This window comes from Molossus molossus, unplaced genomic scaffold (assembly GCF_014108415.1).
Source record: "Molossus molossus isolate mMolMol1 unplaced genomic scaffold, mMolMol1.p scaffold_m16_p_20, whole genome shotgun sequence".
NCBI lineage: Eukaryota > Metazoa > Chordata > Mammalia > Chiroptera > Molossidae > Molossus > Molossus molossus.
Genome location: NW_023425356.1, coordinates 9772862 through 9794449, shown reverse-complemented (window position 1 = coordinate 9794449; position 21588 = coordinate 9772862). Strand labels below are relative to the sequence as shown.

The window sequence follows — 21588 nt, the reverse complement described above, 5'->3', positions numbered from 1 at the left end:
GATCACCTGTCAGGATGACAGAAGGCTACCTCGGAGCCAGAGCCAGCCTCAGAACTGGGTTTGCAGCATCTCTGCTGATCATCTCTCTCCTCCTGAGCACTGCGATCGATACCCTGTACCGCCTCTTCCCAAACCCTGGCTGGACCCTGACTCCATCCATCACTTGGCTTCTTTTCCTAATGAATATTTTCTCTGCTGGAAGGGCTGCTACCAGAGCCTCGGCATAGGGAGATTTCTCATCAGATCTGTCATTTTCCTTGCTAAGGACTGGAAAATACCTTAATCATCCACCTCTTTCTTCTCAGCTGATAACATTTTTTCCCACCCTCACACAATCAAGAGACAAATGCCTGCCCCTCCCTATCACATCAGAAGAAAGATACTAATTCTCTTTTTCCTCCAGCCCTCACATTTCAGCCCATATTCATGCCTTCGGCTAAGGGGGAACCAAATCTTGTAGGTAAATAAAGCAAGGTCCGTGACTTCAAGACCTCAGACTTCTTCTCACTTTCCCCTTAAGAATGAACTCTGAAGGCAGGGATTCTTAACCTGAGAACCAGAGATGATTCCGAGGGTGTCCAGGAACCTGGTGAAATTGAATGTAATGTGCCCAGGTGTATTTTTCTAGGGAATATAAATGTAGCATGTGACTGTCAGAAGGGGGAGAGAGGTGCAAGTTTGTTCAGCAAGAGCCTTTATAGTTAAGAGGGCAAGCAGCCCTGGCCGGTTTGGCTCAGCGGTTAGAGCGTTGGCCTGCGGTCCGGAGAGACCCGGGTTCGGTTCCCGCTAGGGGCATGTACCTCGGTTGCAGTTTGTCCCCGGCCCTGGTTGGTCGTGCGGGTGGCAGCCACTCGATGTGTCCCTTTCACATCGATGTTTCTCTCTCTCTCTCCCTCCTGCTCTATCTGAACAAAGAATGAAAAAGTGTCCTCGGGTGAGGATAAAAAAAAAAAAAAAAAAAGAGGGCAAGCATATGGCCCCCTTGACTCAACAGGAAGCTTGTCTGGGTCACAGATGGTAGGAGAACAAATGAAAAGAGCATTGTGGAAGCCTCTCTCTCTCTCTCTCTCTCACACACACACACACACACACACTCACACACACACACACACCTTTTTAGTTTGCTCTACATTTGTTAATGAGGCTCAGTTACTTGGGACTAATTGATGTCACCAAAAGAGATGTCACCAGACTGGGGCTGGCCAGGAACAACAACTCAGTTTGTATACTTTACTGCTTGGGGTACAGAGTGGAGAGGGGTAGAATGTTTTGGTGGAAATGCAGATATTTGTCCAAGAACTTAAAGTGAGGGGGGGGAGAGAAAAAAAATCCCCAGAAGGGCTCCAGGCTTGGCTCCTTCATGGCAAATGCTTGAAGCACTGTTTATTCCAATGTGTGATAACAAGCACCAGAAAACAACATGCAACATTCTCTCCCGTCCCCGGACCTGCAATCCCAGAGAGAGAGGAGACCTATGACCATGATAGTGGAGGGAATTCATGTTCAGGAAAGGTACTAGGTGGCAACCTGGCGAGGTCAGAGTTTACTAGGACAAAGGGCCCTGCCTGTTAACCTCCTGCAGCAGCTGGAGAAACCAGACACCTTCTTCTACCTCTGGCCTCACTAGGCAAAGTGGTGATGCCAGCCCTGGTTGGAGGGACATGAATCCTATGAGGACAGCCCAGTCCTTGGGCACTAGGCCTACCCCTGCCCTCTGGAGGTAATGAGGTGAAGTAGCCTTTCCTCTTAGGGAGAGAGAGGCCATAACCTAAATCAAGGCTCTTCTGGCTGAGCCAGCCTTTTGAGGAGAAAGAGCTTTCTCTGTTCCAGGGGAAGTTCTGGGCTAGGAGTCCTTGGCAGAAGTGCATACCCACCCACTCCCATTTCCTGAGTGAAGGGTCAGCTGCTAACTTCGGCCCCCAAATGAGAACACTTTATCCATCACATTTTAAATAAATTATAAATACGTACACAAAATCCAAACAAAGTTCCAGTAGAAGCTGCTCACAGACCCCTACAGGGGCCAGTTTGAAGAAAATGAAGGCCACCCCTTTGTTCTCTGTATCTTTGGAGCTGTAGGCAAAACTATTCTCCCTTGTCCTTGAGTAACCATGGGGACAGCTCAGGACAGAGAGAGGTTCAGACTTAGAAACACTCATCCCTGTCTCCTCTCTTCCCTCCTCAAATTCCTTCCCCCAAATAAAAACAACAACAAAAAATCTAAGTCTTGAACTGGATTCTGCAGCATTTGAGGGTGTAAATCTACCCCCCTGTGAAGGGGGGGGGTACTCAGCCCCAGGGAAGAAATGATTGGCTCAAAGGCAAAGGTCCTGACTCCTGGGTGCCCCAGTAATGCACATGTTCTTATGAATGGTGTTTAGGGAGGTGAGGTGGGAGGGGTTGACTCAGTCCTGAGCAGAGACTGGCACAGGGTACATTCGCCTTTGGGATGATAATGGGCTAATTGGCATTGGATTGGAAAATGTCTGGATTCAACCTTCTTCATCCTTCCCTGGGCAGTCCTATGGCCAGGACAGACTGGGTAGGAGCTGGGTAGGGGACAGATGGCCCTTACCTAGTTGGCACTGTGTCTTAGGCCCTGGGGTCTGGAGACAGACTGAAGGAGGTATCAGGAAGAGGAGACATACCAAAGACAAATATGAAACTGGGTCCCGAAGTGAAGAAGCACCAATAGCATCGGGCTGCCCTGGACGGGGTGGGGGTGTAGAGCCTGAGAGAGATGAGGAGGGAGGGCAAAGGGAGAGGGTGTGTCTTTTCTAAGGTGAAAAGGGGAAGTATAAAATAAGGGACAGAGAAGGAGCAGTGGTGGGGGTGGGGGCAGAGAATGAGGATGAAATAGGCCCATCCATCCATGTTCTGGGGTTCTTGGGCAACTTAGCCTCCTGATGGTCCTTTCAGCCCTTCCAAAACCCCTGTCTGGCTCCACAGGAATGAAAGGAAAGCCTAGCCAGACTTGGAAAAGGATCTTGAATGCCTCAGATCCAAGAGGCGGGGGGAGGGACATGGGCAGAGAGATTGGGGGAAGGCTGAGATGGGCATGCTCCTAGACCCCTCCTGTTGTGTCCCAAGTGTGAGCCAAGCCCACGAAGGAGGACAGAGAGGAAGGTAGGGAGTTTAGGGCCAGTGTGAGTTTAGAGTGTTGGTGGAAAGAGCCCCAGCTTGGAGGGGCAGGAGGACTGTGGGTATAGAAGAAACTGACACCTCAACAAATTTCCTGGCTTTAGTTTCTTGAATTTTAAAGCAGTTGCAATTTATCTGCTCCCCACTGAGTCTGAGGCCTCATCGGGACCCTCTGAAGGCTGTTTTCCAGGCTAGTGGGCCTCCCAGGTTCACACATGGTAGGCTGAGTGGCAAGCAGAGGACAGAGTGGGAAGCATATTGAGCTATGGCTGTCTAGAGATCAGTGCAGGCACGGGGCCTAGATGGCATCCATTGCAGAGGGGTCTCTAAACCACTGGTGGGCCCTCCATGCAAGGGACCAGGGAGAAGGCTGCCAGCCAATTTTCCCTTCCCCTACTTTTATTGAAGCTGGACAGGTTGATAGAGGTGGCTGCTAGGAACCAGTCTCAGGACTCTGGTCTCCTGCCCTCAACCCTCACTTGCAGCAGAGGCTGTGAGGGTCTGTCGACCCCAAGTAAGATGCCTAGGTCCAGACAGTAGACAAGAAGCACTGAGTTCCTGCCATCTGGGGTTCCAGCAGGAGGGGGGACAGGAAGCCACTGGGAGGGCTGCCCAGGTTTCCGACAGCTGCTGCCTGCCCATCCATCGGTGACTTCTCAAAGCTCAAAGCCCAGAATGGTGGGGGAGGGGAGTTGGAGAAGGAAGAAGAGGGAGGTCCTGGAAGCCGGAGGTGGTTGAAGAGGTGCTGTCCTGTTCGGGAATAGCTGGGTGGGGGCTGCTTACTGCTTCTCCACGGCTCCCTGTTCAGCTGCACTCTCTTGGCTGGGGCCCTGGCCCTGGTCCTGGCCCTGCCCGTGCCATGGGGTCTCCTTGAACACAAACCAACAGTTCCCAGCCCACAGGAAGAAGTTGATAAAGCCGAAGAGCTGCAAAGACATCAGGGGAGTATATGAGAACAGTAAGGGGGCATGGTGGGAACAGGGAGGGGAGTACCTGTGGTGGGGGACAGACAGGGAGAGGTACAGAGGGCTACAAAACTAAAAGAAAACTGGATATTGAGACAGAGTTCAAGGCCATCTCTCACTAAGGGGTTCTCTGGTGAAAGTGTCGAATTCTGTGTGCAGATGCACCCAAGAGGTGGCTTGGTCACTAGGAGACTCTAGCTCCTGGAGCGGAGCACTGTGCAGAGTGCAGCAAGGAGCAAGGGGCCTAGCCGCTCTTCCCTCAGCTCCTGTGGGGCCCTGTTCCTGGAGTCTTCTGTGGGGCGGGTGTGGCCAGAGCTGTCCAAGGTGCTCCTTCCCTAGGGTTACATTCAAATACTCAAAATATTTAAAAAACTATCAGCAGGAAGTATTTAGGGGGAAGTGTACTGATGCTTCGCAATTAGCTTTGAAACGCATTAAAAATCAGACAGATTGATAGATGGAGAGAGGCGGACAGGACAGATACGTGATAAAGCAAGTCAAGTAAAATGTTCATGGTACAGTCTAGGTGATGAGTATGTGGGTGTTCATTGTAAAATTCTTTCAACTCTGCTGTATGTGTGAAAATTTTTACAATAAAAGTTGTGGCAGGGGGAGGGGTGAAACCTATCAGCAGGATTCCAGCAAGGTCTAGAAGGCTCCCTGATGTGTCAAACATCAGCCAGTGGTTCTCAACCTTCCTAATGCCGCGACCCTTTAGTACAGTTCATGTTGTGGTGACCCCCAACCATAAAATTATTTTCGTTGCTACTTCATAACTGTAATTTTGCTACTGTTACATCTTAGGCGACCCCTGTGAAAGGGTAGTTTGACCCCCAAAGGGGTCACGGCCCAGAGGTTAAGAACTGCTGCATTAGACCCTTCGGTTGCTGGGCCTTGGGGAGGTTCAGGCCATTTTCAGGGTAGGGCTGAGGTGGTTGGGATGACAGGGGACATTAGAAAAGCTCAAGGGCTCAGCTGTTTACCAACTGATATGAAATATTTCAACTCTGTAACAACAGGGATGGCCAAAAATGTGCATGCCAGCTGGACCCACCACTTCCCAAAGCCCTTTTTCGGTCTAGAGGTCTGAGTGACAGTGAGCCCCGTCTCATGCACTCTGGGTCTGCTCCCAGCTTTTAGCATAGCCCAGGCCCTGGGCTCCCCTTCACACTCACACACATGCAGAGGCAGGAAGAGTTGGGCATGATGCCTGGAGGTGAGGAGGAGAGAAGGGCAATGGGGAGGCAGTGTGCAGAAGGAAGAAGGGACAGGAGGCTAAGTGGCTCTCAGGATCTCCCTATTCCAAAATGTCTTCTCGTGGTCCGCTAGGAGCCAGCAGCCAGCAATAGGCACAGGGGGCACTGACTCCAGGTGTAGAGGATACCAGCTGTGGGGACACACTCTCTGTTCTCCTCAGAACCTGCTGCCGGGACCAACCTGGGCAGCTGGGATAGTACTGCCTCCCCCAGACCCTCTGGTGGCCGCAGGTCTCACCACAGAGATGTTGACCAGGCCCATGGAGGGCGTGGCCCCGTCACTGCACACTGCTTCCTCTCCATGGCACACGGACATGGCTGCGGTCAGGCTGGATGGCTGTGTGGCCCCCTTGACGTCGGTCAGGCCCTTGCCCCAGGCAGCTGCAGCTACCAGCCAGAAGAAGGTGAAGGAAACAGTCACGCAGAAGTCCTGGGAGGAGCAGAGGGACAGGAAATACAATCATAGTCCAGGACTCCTTATTTCTTTCCCTCTTGCTATAACCCACTGGAATCCTGGGGTCCCAGGACAGTTGCCTCTTCCCATTCTACCTAGAGGCTCAGGGAGCCCGATTGTCTTCGGGAACCTGTTCACTGCCAGCAATCAAAGGAATCCTACCACCAGGACTACTCCTGCCCATGTCCTCAAGCTGAGGTCAGGTAACAATGGACCAAGTCATCTGCTGGTCAGTGTCACCCCAAAACCCAAGTGGCCTAAACTCCACACTCTCCCTTCCCTGCCTTTACTTTTTTTTCCCACATTTTTTTCCTTTTTTTAAACTTATTTTTCAATTACGGTTGACATATACATTATATTAGTTTCAGGTGTACAACATAATGATTGGACAGCCTAGCCTCTCCTTTGATCAACCACTGCCCAGCTACAACTTGGGAAACTGCAGGAGACAAATGGGGTCCCTCTCCACCCTGCACGCCTGGGTAGAGAGAAAGTAAAAGGGGAATAATATTAATAATATCTAACACTGCTCTGGCCGGTTTGGCTGAGCAGTTAGAGTGTTGGCCTGTGGTCCAGAGAGACCCGGGTTCGGTTCCCGCTAAGGGCATGTACCTCGGTTGCAGTTTGTCCCCGGCCCTGATTGGGTCGTGTGGGTGGCAACCATTCGATGTGTCCCTTTCACATTGATATTTCTCTCTCTCTCTTCCTCCCACTCTATCTGAACAAAAAATGGAAAAATGTCCTTGGGTGAGGATAAAAAAAATAGCTAACACTTAGCAAGGCTAACTATATACCAGACATATTACATAAATTTACATTTCATCCCCCAGAACACTATGAGATAGGTATTATTTTATTCCCATTTTATAGTTGAAGAAACAGGTTTAGCAAGAGTAAAGAACTTTTCCAAGAGCTAGTAAGGGACAGTGCCAGGATTTGAACCCAGGCAGTCTGAGTCTAGAGCCAGTTTGTGTTTTTTTTATGCTTTTATTGATTTTTAGAGAGAGATTAAGGGAGAGGGAGATAGAAACATCGAGCCCACAATCTGGGCATGTGCCCTGACTGGGAATTGAACTGGTGACCTCTTGGTACATGGGTTAACATTCAACCACTGAGCCACACTGGCCAGGCCCAGAGCCTGCTTCTTCATGCTATTGTGCCTCCTGTGAGGAGGCCAAGTGATAGGAGGTTGGCAGATGCAGAGTCCTGAGACTTGGGTCTTCCACTAGCCTCAGGAGCTGTGGGAGCCACAGTACCTGAAGGGGCCAACAGCAAAGAGCTGGCAGGTGTCAGGGAGCCAGGAAAGCCACCAACTCTGACCTCAGTCTCTCCACCCCATCCCTTCTGGCTTGTGTCCACTCACCACCAGCGGGAAGCGCTTGTTCTCTGTGTAGAGGTTGTGGAAGCGCAGGTAGAACACCAGCGCAGCCATGGTGTAGAAGAAGGAAAAGATACCCAGGGTCACGAAGAACTCGGCGGGGGCAGAGAAGTCCCCCAAGAGTTGCATGGTCTTGGAGGTGGACTCATCGTCACAGAGGGGCATCTCATACTGGACCCGGTTCAACCTGCAGGTGGCAGGGGAGACCTCCTGAGCTCCAGGCAATCCTGCCCTAGGGATCGTCTGTGCTCTTCTTACCCTGAACTCTTACAGAGCCAAGAAAGAGATGTGGAAAGAGGTATGTTCCTGGAGGGAACTTTACAACCAAGATAGGAACTTCCCTGGGATTCTGGCCACCCCACTCACTGGTCATCCCATTCAGCTGCCACCCCACACTTATCCGCCCTGCCCAGGTATGGTGACCCTGTATTTCCAAGACTCTCCAGGGCCCTTTGGGTCACAACCCCAATATGTACAGTCCATCTATTTCTGGTAGCCAAGCCACCAGAAGATCAGCTTCATTCTACCCCAGGGAAAGCACAGGCCATGCTGGCCAAGTTAAGGCTGGACTCACCCATTCCCAGGCCTTCTCTAGGCCCCAGTGAGACTATACTGGACAAAACAAAGAGAGGAAAACAAACATCCTAGTATATACAAGAGATAGTTAATCGAACTTGGCTGCTACTACTAGAAATTTCTGAAAAGGTGAGCCCTGTCCCCATTGTGCACTGAACACTTTGGCTCTCCCCAAATACCCACAAAAGACTATTCTCCTGGGTACCAGGTAAGCATCCATATCAACTCTTTGGGATCTAAGTACTAACAAGCTTCCTTACCTCCAAGGCAGGAAGGAGGCTGCTAAGGGTCAGAGAGACCTGTCTGACTTGTCCAGACTTCTGCAATCCTCCATGCCAAACTGCATGGGTTGTTTCTATAAGGCTGTTGTTACCTGCTATTGGTTATCTGTGGACTGGAACATTATTACAACCATGGTCTATCTGATTTCCCTTATGTTTTTCTCTGGTCAGTATGTCTGAAATTTCTAAAGGGCAGGAAGGACCCCAATCTGGAGTGACACACCACGAAAGGTTTGTAGGTGTCTGGAAGAGGAAAAGATCTAGCAGGTCCTCCAAGCCATTGAGAGAGTCTGTGCGGGTTAAAACCAATGCCGCTCACCTGAAGGGATAGCCGAACAAGACAATGATGGAGCTCACATCCTTGGCTTCGTTGTTGCAGCGAACCATTGCTCCTGTCTCCCCGCTGTAGGAGCCACAGCACCCGAAGGCGAAAATAGCAAAGAGCTGAGGGAGAGTGAAGCCCTTTGAGTCAGAAGGCCTCAATTGATTGAGGTCTATCCCTTCAAAACTACCCTCTGATTCTATGCAGTGCAGAGATTGGTGTGTGTGTGTGTGTGAGTGTGTATGTGTGTGTGTGTGTGTTCCCTTTAATCAAGTCTCTCTTGGGCAGAGACCCATGGCTCCCACTGTCTTCCAGCCTCAGGGTGCTGTTTTCAATGCACAGAGTGCTGGACCAAATAGCCAAATTAATAAGGCTGACTCTGAATGGTGTCTAAGAGGGAAGAGAGAAAAATGGATAGTTCCCAGATCTCCCCATTGGATGTGACCTTGGGCACCACAAGTAGCCTCCAGGTGATGATTTAGACTTTTGGAAACTTCTAGCTCAAAGTTGGCCTCAAATTTCCTTCCCAATAGAGAGGCACCCTGGAAACAGATTCCCTGCACCAACCTAGATTGGGCACACTTGGAGTTCTCTCCATTTCTCCTTTGAAGCCGTCATTGAATCTTGTTATTACCTTGTGACTAACTTCCAGTGGCTTCCTGCCTCAGTGAGGGCAGAGATGAAGGGGATAATTTCTGCCAAGCCTTCAGAGGGGCCAGGAGGGTAGGGGCTGTGCTGCTGTCCCACAGTACTGCCAGCCTACCCCCTCTTCCCCTAGCAGAGCTGGTTGGGGCAGTGCCAAGGGTCTTGGCTCAAACCCTGAGAAAAGCACCTTCCACTTGCCTTTCCAGCCTCCTCTATTTCCCCAGTGGTGTCTGCCTTTGTAATCAGTTGATGCTGCCATTTCTCAGGGTTAAGAACCAGAGGTGTTTCAGGCCACTTGAATTGTTTTCCTCTCATTTTACTAAAACTCCTGTCTTAAGTGAAATGAAATGCCCTCCTTCCATGACTTTCTTTTCTCCTTTTTAATTTTTACTTTTTTAAATTTATTGACTTGAGAAAGAGAGAGAGAGAAGCATCGATTTGTTGTTCCACTTATTTATGCATTAATTGGTTGCTTATTGGTAGCTTATCCTGTTAATTGTTTTCTGTATGCTTCTCTGTGACTCAGTCTCTTGGACATTAAGCACCTAGAAGATAGCTAATCCACACCCTCTCCCTGCACCCAGAATTGGAAATACAGTTGTGTGCACATTATTTGGCTAATGCTCAATAACGTCATGGAGTGAGAAGAGACCTGCATTAGGAGTCTAGAAATCTGGCCCTGTCGCAAATTAGCTGGGTGACCTCGCTCTGCTCTTTGAGTCTCAGTTTCCTCCCCTGTAAAATGAGGGGTTTGGAGGAGGTAATCTAGAGGCCTTTCCAACTCTGCAATTCTCTTACTTGCTGAGGATGAGGCTGCCTGTGTAGTGTTGGCAGGACTTGCAGCAGCTGCGCCTGGCCCCAGGGCAGCGTCAAGTGCCACAGCCCCGCCCTGCATAGCCTGTCCTGGCACATCTTCTCCATGTTGGAGCCATTGACCTGCCTTTAAAGGTCATAATGGGCACCTCTCTCTTTCTAGGATGTTTAGTTCATACAAGTAAGAACTGTCTCCATTTTTCAAACATTCAGGGAAGGAGACAGTATTACCTCTCTCCAATGCCTGAACAACCTCCTCCTCCGGATGAAATTTCCGAGGCTGCTATAGAGCACTGAGTGCTCATCTTCCTGACAAAGCTGCAAAGAAGTTGCCCAATGCCTCTTGTCATTACCCTTTACATACTCCCAGTCGCCTCCCTGGTGTCCCAGTGGAACTTGTCTCAGACACATTCTCTCATCTTTTGTCAGCTCTGTGCTTCTCTGATTGCTCTTAGAAGTTTCTTTATTCCTCTTGGCTTCTGATATCCAACTGGACACAATTAGGGTGTCACGTTCTAGGAAGGGCAGCACGATCGGATGTGTTTTGAACCATTGGCAGTTAGTCAGTGAAAGGCCCCAGATCAGTTCCCTGAGAATGTAGGGACAGTATACCTAACTTAGGGCAATGGAATGGGCAGTTATGAAACCTTCTCTTCACCAGCGTGTACTCTCTCTCTCTCTCTCTCTCTTTTTTTTTTTTTTGGTACGTGCCCCTAGTGGGAACCAAACCCAGGATTCTCTGGTCCGCAGGCCGACGCTCCAACCGCTGAGCTAAACCGGCCAGGGCTACCAGCATTCTCTTGAAAGGCACTTCTGACGTCTTCAGAAAGATGACATTTATTGAGCATCTACTATGTACCTGGAATTGCTCTAGGCACTAATACTTAGCAGTGAACAAAAGAGAAAAAAATCTCTGTCCTCATGGAGCTCATATGCCACAACAGTAACTACTAGTCAAGTATGCCTATTTAAATTTACGTTAATTCAAATTTAATAAAATTTAAAACTCAGTTGTTCAATCACACTAGCCACACTTCAAGTGCTCACTAGCCACATGTGACTAGCAGATGCCATACTGGATGACATATTATAGAATTCTTTCATTATCACTGAAAGTTCTATTATGTCTAGCTGACAACCTTGAGGTTCTGACAGTCCTGAACCCTGGGTATATTTTATGGGCAAATATACCCATAATAACTTTCATCCTAACTGTGTCCTCTTCTATTCTGATTCTGTGAAAGTCAGGAATCTCTAAAGACCATAAAGAACACTTTATTAACCAGAATATATGATTAAGTCTGAACATCACAGTCAGCTGGTGCCAGGTAACAGATGGTTTGCTATATAAGTGAAGGAAGGGAGAACTTGGGGGAGAATCTCACAGGTTCACAGAGCAGCTGAGCAAAAAGGATCTCAGATATTATCAAGTGCCATGGTCTCATTTCAAGGAGGTGGAAACTGAAGTCCCAGAATATTAAGTGATTTTCCCAAGGTCACACTTAGCCAATGTGAGAGCCAGGCTTAGAATTTACATATCCTGATTCCCTGCCCAATGCTCTTTCTACTGCATTCATTCATTTATTGACAAATTGCCTTTGAGTATCTACTTTGTGCCAGGTACACAAAGGTAAATAAGGCTCTGCTTGCTCGTAAGAGTTTTCATCCAGAAAGGAGAGTGTCATGCTCACACAAACAAATAAACACCCTGCATCACAGAGTTACTAAGGTTAAAAAAAAGAGATCTTGCCCTGGCCAGTTTTCTCAGTGGTTAGAGCGTCGGCCTGTGGACCAGAGAGTCCCAGGTTCGGTTCCCACTAAGGACACGCACCTCAGTTGTAGTTTGTCCCCAGCCCCAGTGGGGTCATGTGGGTGGCGACCAGTCATTGTGTCTCTCTCACATCAATGTTTCTCTCTCTCTCTTTCCCCCTCTCTCCTTCCCACTCTATCTGAAGATAAATGCAAAGAAAATGTCCTTGGGTGAGGATAAAAAAAGAGAGAGAGATCTCTACTACGTGCAGAGAAGATTGTATGGAGGGAAGGTGTAGTTCTGACCTGGGATGCAGGAACACAGAAAGACACCCCTCCACCTTTCTGCACCTATTTTGCTTTCTTCTCTAACTGTGCCAGATGACTGAGCCACAGGGATGAGCGGGAAAGGACTGAAACCACCACTGTCACCAAGCACAAGGCTCTGAGTTGAGCCAAATGGTCATAAAGAACAGGAACCAAGGAGAGATGAAATTCCTGAGACAAGGAAGGGGTGGGGTGGATCTCTGGAATTATGGTGCCAACCAGCTTTCCTCCTCTTGGATATGCAATGCTGGGGATACTGATGACACTGCCCACAACCTCCTCTTCCTCCTGCCTCTGCATCTCCTTTGGAATGATGTCAGAGTAGCCTTGCCAGTTTAAGGCTGTAACTCTACTTGGGTGCTAAGTTGCTTGTTGGGGATACTCCTGTGTCAGTCCCAAGAACACTAACATCCCCAGTTAATGCCAGTGTTCTAACCAGGAAGACAAGTTCTCCCCCCAAATCCTATTTCCACCATCATCTCATTGGTTTCATGGGCTTTGATGGGTTGCTTTCACATTCCGAACACTTATTGAAATATCTGCTTTTTATTACAGAGACCCCAAAGCCAAATAAGTGATTGTGGCACCTCAAAGGTGAATTATAGATCTGGGGTAAACCCAGTTAACGATAATATGACTTCTTGTGGCAACAGTGACTCAGTAATCCAGGAGATTCTTTTGTATCTTACCCTCAAAGTGAGGATTTGGCAGTGACATTTGAATAATCTCACCAAAGGACAAGTCTAACTGACAGTCTGAAAGTTAGGGGACAGGGAGGTTTGGGAATAGGAAGGAAGGGAACCAACACTTATGGAATATTCCTTAGACTGCCAGGCTCACCATGGTCTTCCTGAATGCTCCAATGCTTTACAGATATTACCTCCTGAAATCCTCCCAGTCAGCCCATAAGAGATCTTACCCTCATTTACAGATAAGAAACTAAGGCATAAAGTTTGATCACTTATCCTAGGTTCCACGGCTAGAAAGCAGAAGAGACTGGATTTCAACCAAAGCCCATCTGACCTCAAAGTCTGCCTTTCTCTTTAAAAAAAAAAAATTAATTCTCCAACAACTGGTCTATGCCCACATTATTTCACTAGCTTAGTATAGATTTAGCGAGACCAGGATTTGAATAGAGGTGAGATGAATTTTTGAATTTTAAAGACACACTAAACCAAGTTCCTGACTAATAAAAATATAACATTACTTTCTTCTCACCAGGATTACAGTAAAACCTTTGCTTTTGGCAATAACGACAACAAAAGTTTTCAATTATCAAGATTTGTGGGGTTTTTGTTGTTGTTGTGTTGTTTGTTGTTGTTTTTTTCTTTTCTAATCAGAAGCATTTGATCCCTCCAAGCAGGAAATGAGTGAAAATCCCAAATGACATTTCACTGTCATTTCTGGTGCTAGTTTCTATGTACTTTTACATTAGCTCATCTGCAGAGACTCAGGGTAATGAAACACGCTCTGAGGATGGCAGTAAAAGCAAATCAAGTCTCCTTAAGATGCTGCCCTTCTAATGAAGGTTGAATTCACATTCTAGCCTTGGGCCCCTGGATTTAGCACTATGGGAGAAAGGCATATCTGCTCTCTAAGAGATTGCAGATCATAAAAAGGTCATCAAGATGGGTCAACTCTTAGGAATCAGTACTGAACTTGGAAGAAGACTGGATCATTCTCCTAGGCATTGCTTTGTGCAGCCTTTGTAAAAATGTTGCATGTATTGGGGGCAAGGGGTGGGGGAATAGTTGAAAAGAAGATAGAAGGGTTGAAGAAGGAAACTACAGAATCTCCCCTTGGAAGATGATTCCATGGTCTAATAACCTCATTGTTTCCCTCATCCCTTGACAGTCTTTCTCAAATTTCCCTTAGATCCATTTGTCTAGTTTAATGATAAAGTTGTACTCTTATATTTCAGGCTCTGCTCCTCCAGATCGCACATAATGGCTCCCTAGTTCTAGATGGCAGTCACAAGGAGCCTGAATATCATTCTTATATGGCCCTCTCCGGTACTCAAGTGGTGGGTCAGAACAGGAAAGTGGGAGGAGGTGAAAGAGCTCAGTCAGCAGTTTATCCAACTGCTCTTGAGGCAACAGGGAGAATGGAAAGTCCCCACTGGGTCCCAGAGTTTGCACTTGGAAGCTCTGCAGGCTGGCTAGTGGCCCCAGTCAAGGTCTCAGATATCCAGAGATAACCCCAAATGCACTATTGTCCCTGTATTCCAGATTTGATGAATCTCATCCAAACGATGACTTAGGAATCAGTGACACTGTGTTAATTCCTGTCTCCACTGAGTTAAAAGCCCTTTAGAACTCAATCCTCCTTAGTATTAATGGTAACTTACTCCCTAGCTGAATTCTGTGCTGAAAGCACATTAATAAGTTCTCACACAGCATTTGGTGTGTGGATGGCCTAATTAAAATCTCTTCTGTGATAGTACACTAAATGCTCCCAATATGTCTTTATGATTTGAAAGACTGACTGCACCTGTCCACATTCCTAACTTATACTCAGGAGGCCTTGGACACTGGGAAGGACAAAGAGCATGACAGTGCCTCAAACTACCAGTGAAGCAAGGAGAATGTATTTCCCCTAGACCATTACAGGAGAAACTGAGGCCTGGGCAGGTGATTTCTTCAAGGTCACAGGGTAAGTCTAATGAAGGGCAATATTCTAGCATGCCAACCCATTTAGAGCAGAAGAGGACCCTAGGGTTGTTATGATCAACATTTGACTAATGTTGGAAACTAAAGTCCAAAGAAGTGACTTGCCCAAGGTTACATGGCTGGAAAAGGCAGGTCTGGGTCTGGAACCCAGGGCCCCAGCTTCCCAGCATAATGGTCTATATTATTCTACAAGCCACATTTTGGCCACACTGAGATTTTTATTCTATCTTTTTTTTCTGTTATTTAATCCTGGAGTCATGAACTCCATTCATTCATCCATCCACTCCCTCACTCAGTTACAGGAACCCAGATTACTCTAGTGACGTCAACAGGGCAACCGCCAGCCAGGACCCTGTTCCCTGAGTGCACCTGCAGGATCAGCCAGGTCCTGTTGGGTTTGGGTGCAGATGGTTTCCATCCTCTGCCTCCTTCCCTCCTCTGCCCTCCGTGGCGTTCGTCATCCCCTTTGTCCTCCTCCCCCTCCTGCCACCGAGGAGTGGTATGTGCAGGATCAGAGTTCTGGAAAGGTTACACCCGGGTCCTCTTGCCTGTGTGAAATGTGAGCGCCTTGGGCAAAGGCTCCTTGCACATAGAAGGACCGAATCCCAGACTCCGCATGCCTCACTTCTCACCCTCCTGCCACCAAGTGCTGGAGAAGCAACGGCAGCCCGCCCCTCCCCCGCCCACCTGTCGCCGCCCCCCACCCTTCCGCGGGCTGCGGGCCGCAGGACCTCCCCCCCCCCACTCCGGCCACATTGCTTCGGGTCAGCGTCACAGCCCATGCTCCCGAAATAGCCCACGGTTTGGGCAGCAACTCACCCACTGGAGAACTTTGATGAAGCCCAGTGGCTCCTCCAGCCGCTGCCAGCGCAGCCCCACGAGCAGTTGGTCCACCTGCGAAGACAGGGAGGTCCAGGGGTCAGGGCGGTGGAGAACCCCGAAAAAGCGCTGGTCCCCCTCCTCCTACCCACACACAGGAGAGGGCACAGAATAAGGGTCCCGACACCCAGGAGGAGAAGGGCGGTGAGAGAGCCCCAGGGGCGCGTGGGGAGTACCTGCTGGCGCGGCGACTTGTCCGCTGGGCGACTCGAGCTCTCGGTGGAAGACATTCTGGCGCAGCGGGGCCCGGGCGCGGCGCGGGGGCTCTGTTCCCTGGCCCGGAGGCTGCGGGGGCCGCGGTCGGGCGGGGGGCTGCTGACCAGCGGCGGGGGACGCGAGCGGCCGGCGGCGGCCCGGGATCCAGGCTGGCGGGGTGGGTCGCGGGGGCGCTACTGCTTGCGCTCGCGAAGATCGCGGCCGCCGCGCTGCCCCTCCGGCTGCAGAAAGCCCCCGAGTCCGATTCAAACTTCTGTCAAACTCGGTAGCGAACTTGGCCGCCCAGTCACGTGGCGTGCGCTCGGGAATTCTCTCCTCCCGCCCCCTGCGCCCCTTTCTCAGCCCGCAAGGCTCCTTAAAGGGACCTGTGGCCTCTCCTGGGCGTTTGGCCGCGAGGGGGCTCAAGTTCTTTGCCAAAAGCCTCCAGGGCCAGACCCAAGGGAAACACCAGGACTTCTCCAACCCACCCCCAAAGTCAGAAACTAGTCTGGCGCTGGGATGCACCGATTCCTAGCATATCTTTCCCTATTTCCCTGGATTTGGAGCCGTTTTTTATTTCGTCCACATCGCAATACGCAGAACCGAAAGGATTTTAACAAGGCATTATCAGTGCTGAAATCTAAATCTAAGGTTACAAATCTAAGGTTAACAAATCGCTCACTTCCAAAATCTCGGAGAGCCAATTCAACCGAAAAGGGCAACGGAATATAAATTGCTCATTTTTTATTCTGTCGTTAAGCGTTGCTTTTAATCTTTTAACAACAAAAGGCATTTGTATGTCATTATTTAAAAATTATTAATCTTTTAAAATTATAAACTCAATCTCCTTTAAAATAGCCATCACGAGTTAAATTAGAGTGAAAATAAAGTCTGAGGAACTAGGGGGCTCAGAGAATATAATTTGTAATGAAAAGTTGGCGTTGTTGCCCTGGCCGGTTTGGCTCAGCGGTTAGAGCGTGGGTCTGCAGTCCAGAGAGACGGGGGTTCGGTTCCCGCTAGGGGCACGTACCTCCGTTGCAGTTTGTCCCTGGCCCTAGTTGGGTCATGCGGGTGGCAGCCACTAGATGTGTCCCTTTCACATCGATGTTTCCCTCTCTCTCTCTTCCTCTCTCCCCCTCTCCTCGGGTGAGGATTAAAAAAAAAAGTTGGCATTGTTAAATCGGTCCCTAACTTTGAAAAAGTGTTCAACCCCAAGTGAGCACTGAAAAATTTTATACATTCGGGTTTGTAACTGTGCCTTAGGAATATGACTCTGGCACCAACTGTATCAGTGATGTAAGCATATAGCTTTCCTTCTTAAAACAACCAAGACCTTTCAAGGCTTGTGCCAAGGATATTTCAGAAAGCAGAATTTCTAGGCAGAATGACATGTCTCTGAAATTGAATTAACAAGATTCAGAGGCTACTCTGCGAGTCAGGGAAGAGGGAGCCCTGAATGCATTACTGTTTCTATATTCTACTGTACTATTTTTAAGCACTGATATTCAGGTATTTTTGTTGGTGTAAGACCATTATCTTAGAAAGTGGTCAGCACTTAGCTCAGTCTTCAAACCCTCCTTTCTTCTCCTGCCCAAACCCCTCCTCATCACTATCACCACAAGCCCTCCCATCCTCTCTTTACCACCCAGTTCCAGCCTCTTCCAAACTCCTTCACCCTCTACTACATTCAGCAAAAATGCTGACCTAGGACTCAGCAAGAGTAGCCTTTGAAGTAGGAAAGCTCCACATAGGGGATGGGGAAGAGTCAGACCCAGCTAGATCCATCTCTCTTGGGCTCACAGGAGAGAAATAATTTTCAATCAGAGGCAGTAGTCCTGAAAACTCCATGGGGAGCTTAACTAGGCAGGAACGTCTAGAACTTTTCCAGGCAAGCTACATCAGAGATGTTGTATGTGTGAGTGTGTGTGTGTAGGGGCAAGGGAAAAGTGGAGAAAGCAGTGAAGTTGCAGAAAGCCACAGAGCAAGTGGTGGCCAAAAAGACATTTTGCGAGGTGTTCATCATTTTTGTTTTAAAATGTGTTAAATCATATTTACTTTCATTAACTAAAAAAATTTATAAACTCATGTGAAAAATAAAACCCAGTATTTTGGCTTTGCAGGAAATTGAAACAAAAAAAAATTAATATAGTCCTGGTCAGTTTGGCTCAGCAGTTATAGCATCAGCTCTCGAACCAAAGAGTCACGGGTTAGATTCCAGTCAAGGGCGCTTACATTCCAGTCAAGGGCGCTTACTTCGGTTGTGCTTCTATCTCCAGCCCTGGTTGGGGTCATGAGGAAGGCAAACAATTGATGTGTGTCTCTCACATCTCTCTCTCTCTCTCTCTCCCTGTGTCTCTCCACCCCTCCTACTCTATCTGAGATCAATGGAAAAATATCCTTGGGTAAGGATTAAAAAAATTAATAATATAGTTTTGCTCCAGTATTGTAACTACTCACTGAAAAAGGAATCAAAGATGGTTTAAAGTGTGAAAGACTGTTGAGGACAGTTATAAAAATAGGGAATGTGATCAGTACTATCAGATATTGTACTGTACTGTAGATATGGTGTTATGATTAGGGTCCCAAGTGTTTTCATTTTTTAATGAGAGAAAGAGAGAGTGATTGATTTTGTAGTTTTCCTTTACCTTCCTTTGGTATCAACACCAAATACCAAAGCACTGAATTTTATTTCACTAAGTGTTCAGAATTTATAATATTTAAAAGAATCAGTGAAACTGCTAATTCACATGCCTCCAAACAAAAACCTTCTTCTATTGTTGCTTCTAATGTGTTTGATCAGAAAACTAGATGAATTAGTTAAGACTCTTTCAATGCAAACACCAAACTCAAACAGGCTTAAGTAAAAAAGATAATGTATTGCTTCCTTTAACTGAAAGGTCCAAGAGTTTTAGTCATGACTGGGTCTAGGGCCCCAAATGATAACATCAGAGCTGGGTTCTATCTCTCTGTCTCTCCATTCTCTGCTCTGCTCTCCTCTACGCTGGTTTTGTTTTCCAGCTAGATTCTCCCCCATGATAGCCCACATCAGTCCAGCCTTTCCCCTTGACCTAGCAACCCCAGGAGAGTTTCAGGCAAAGTTCTGGGCAGGGTTTTCAATAGCCCAGATTGGGCCGCATTCCTAATTCAGAATCAATCACTGTGGCCAAGGAACTGGCCAGATCTTGGTCATGTGCCCATTCTTGGACCTTGTGGGTAGTACCAGTCTTACCCAAACCACAAAGCTGAAAATTAGCGATAACTAATTTCCCCAAAGGAAAATCCAGGTGCTTTTGCCTAAAGAAATAGCGAACAAACAAAAACAACAGATGTTCACTACTTCAGATAACTAAACCTGTTAGAATTGAATCTAGAACCATGGCAAATAGGCTCTAAGTGAGGCCCTAAGAATGTTTCCCATGAATAAAGTCTATGAACCCCTGATATATAAACTTCATGACAGTGTTTTGGTAGTTTCCGGTAGTTTTGCAGAGCTCAGGGCATAGGGACATTCTTTTGAAGAATCATCTTCCTCTGTTCACTCTTTAAGTGTGGTCATTTCTTAGGGTTTTATTCTCTGAGTAATTGCCATACAAATGATGTCTGGAGAAGATGAATTGTACCATAATCTGACAAGCTACATTTCTCTCTTTCAGAATTACACCAGCAAATCACTAGGTTGCAAAAAGAACCTCACAGGATACTGAAGCCCAATGGAGTACAGACAGACTAACACAAATGTAGAATTTAAGAACTAAAGGAATCTGGGATTGCTTTCCAGAATGCAGCTAATTTCAAAATGAGGAGTCAATTGAATAAATATCAACTGACACTGTTTCTTTTTATTATTATTATTTTTATTTTATTTTTAGGGGGGAGGGGAGAAGGGGAAGAGGAGTAAGGGAGGGAACTTGGGGGAGGGGGAGGGGGGAGAACAACTGAACACTGTTTCATTACTGCTTCCACAGTATTCATTTCCCCAGTTTTCCAACAGTGTCTAGATTTTGCTTAAGGCAAGCCATTCATGGCCAAATGGTGTGGGTAAGATAAACCTTATCTCTGGTTTTAGAAATAGTCTCTGATTGACTTATGACAATACTCCTGGTCATGGTAATTCATTTAAGGATGAGCATATGACCCAACCCAGCCAAATGGACATCTATTTGAATGTACAAAAATCAGTCTCTCTCTCTCACTGGATGTAAATCCATGAGCACATAACTTCAGGAACTACTGGCAACCATCTTGCACCAGGAAAAGAGAGTTTGCTGAGAATGAAGCCAGTCTTGAGAAAAAGTGAAAGAGAAAAGCCAGATCCCGGTCACATTATTTGAGTTGCTGGATCAAGCCATACATGAAACCATACACTTGTGGTCTTTGGGTAATGTGTACTAATAAATTCCCTTTACTTTTAAAAGTCAGTTTGAGTAGAACTATTACCTGTTATTCTGACACCAACCCCAACAGTAATACAGTTCTGGAGTGTCACACTCCACAGATTTAAGGGCAGAGTCCTTAGCAAGACTGCCTTTACTTCAGGTGTCAGCTACACTTTAAGGACCCCAGGCCTCTCACACTTCTGACCAACTGGTGAAAATTCAGGAATTCCCATGATCCCCTCAGGTTCAATAACCAGCAAGAATGACTCACAGAACTCTCCTTGGCCGGTTTGACTCAGCAATTAGAGTGTAGGCCTGTGGACCAATGAGTCGTGAATTCGGTTCCGGTCAAGGGCAGGTATCGCCTTGCGGTTGATCCCCGTAGGTCATGCAGGAGGCAACCAGTCGATGTGACTCTATCACGTTGATATTTCTGTCTCTCTCTCTCCCCCTCCCTCCCACTCTATCTAGTGACCTTCCCAGCACACCTGTGTTTACTAACCAGGAATTCCTCTGAGCCTTGGTGATCAGACATTTTATTGGGATTTTATTATGTAGTCATGATTGAATCATTGGCCACGTGATTTAACTCAATCTCATTGTTAGAGATGTTTCCTCAAGCTCTTCCTCTGTGAGTTCTCTAGAAATTTGATTATTTAGGTCTGGAGCTCAAGACAGAGGTAGGGATGGAGAAGCAGATACTGGAAATATGGGAGTGGACAAAATTGTTTGGGGAGAATGAAAAACAGAAGCCAAGGGCAGAACCCTGAGGTATCAAAAATTTCAAGGGAATAAGGGGAGAAGATCCAGTAAGGAGGACTGAGAGGAATGTCCTCTATTTTCCAGTTATTTTTATGCCCATAGCACATGGCACATGGCTTCACCTTCCCTTCCCTGGATTCATACCCATCTCTCATAGGACTTTATACAAATCTTTTTTTTTTTTTTTTGATACGTGCCCCTAGCGGGAAGCAAACCCGGGACTCTCTGATCCACAGGCCGACGCTCCAACTGCTGAGCCAAACCGGCCAGGGCCATACAAATCTTTATTAGTACTTATTTCACTGCATTTACATTATATGTCTGCTTCTTCCACCAAACTGAAAGCTCCCTCTGCCATAAACTTTATTCATCTTTTTATCTACAATTCTTAGCATAATACATAGTAGGTGTTAAATGAATTGATGCATGCAGCTGGGAGAAGTTAGTAATCCACAAATAGTGTGTAATATATAAGCATCAGAAAGTGTGAATATGCCTTTCTAAAAGAAGTAGACATGTTGGAAAGAATTCACCAGCAAAGCCATCTGGAGCTTTCTTTTAAGAAAGGTTTAAAATTATGAATTCAATTCCTTTCAAATATAAAATTTTATATTATTGTTTTGTTTTTCAACAAAATTTTCCCTTTCATCTGAATTGTCAAATTTATTGGTATAAAGTTGTTTATAATATACTCTTATATTTTTAATGTCTATAGGATCTGTAGTGATGTTCCTTTTTTTATTGCTGATATTGGTAATGTGTTTTCTTACATTTTTCCTTCATTAGTCTTGCTAGGAGTA

At 47.1% G+C, this 21588-nt stretch overlaps 1 protein-coding gene across 1 annotated transcript; it reads right to left on the bottom strand.

Moving 5' to 3' along the window:
* Positions 1 to 2147: 2147 nt before the first annotated feature.
* Positions 2148 to 15728, bottom strand: SYPL2 (synaptophysin like 2). Its single transcript, XM_036272727.1, has 6 exons — positions 15632 to 15728; positions 15396 to 15470; positions 8371 to 8495; positions 7180 to 7381; positions 5601 to 5792; positions 2148 to 4067 (listed from the first exon to the last, which is right to left on the bottom strand). Exons 1-6 carry the CDS (start codon positions 15683 to 15685, stop codon positions 3921 to 3923), a joined length of 795 nt encoding a protein of 264 aa, XP_036128620.1. The 5' UTR covers positions 15686 to 15728; the 3' UTR covers positions 2148 to 3920.
* Positions 15729 to 21588: the final 5860 nt, after the last annotated feature.

What these genes read in the sequence shown, in the direction of transcription:
- SYPL2 (XM_036272727.1), bottom strand. Translation starts at nt 15,685, where the DNA reads ATGTCTTCCACCGAGAGCTCGAGTCGCCCAGCGGACAAGTCGCCGCGC. An exon ending in ACAAGCGCTTCCCGCTGGTG is followed by an intron (nt 5,793 to 7,179) that starts GTGAGTGGACAC and finishes TGCTCCTCCCAG; the next exon opens with GACTTCTGCGTGACTGTTTC. An exon ending in GCCTGGTCAACATCTCTGTG is followed by an intron (nt 4,068 to 5,600) that starts GTGAGACCTGCG and finishes ATGTCTTTGCAG; the next exon opens with CTCTTCGGCTTTATCAACTT.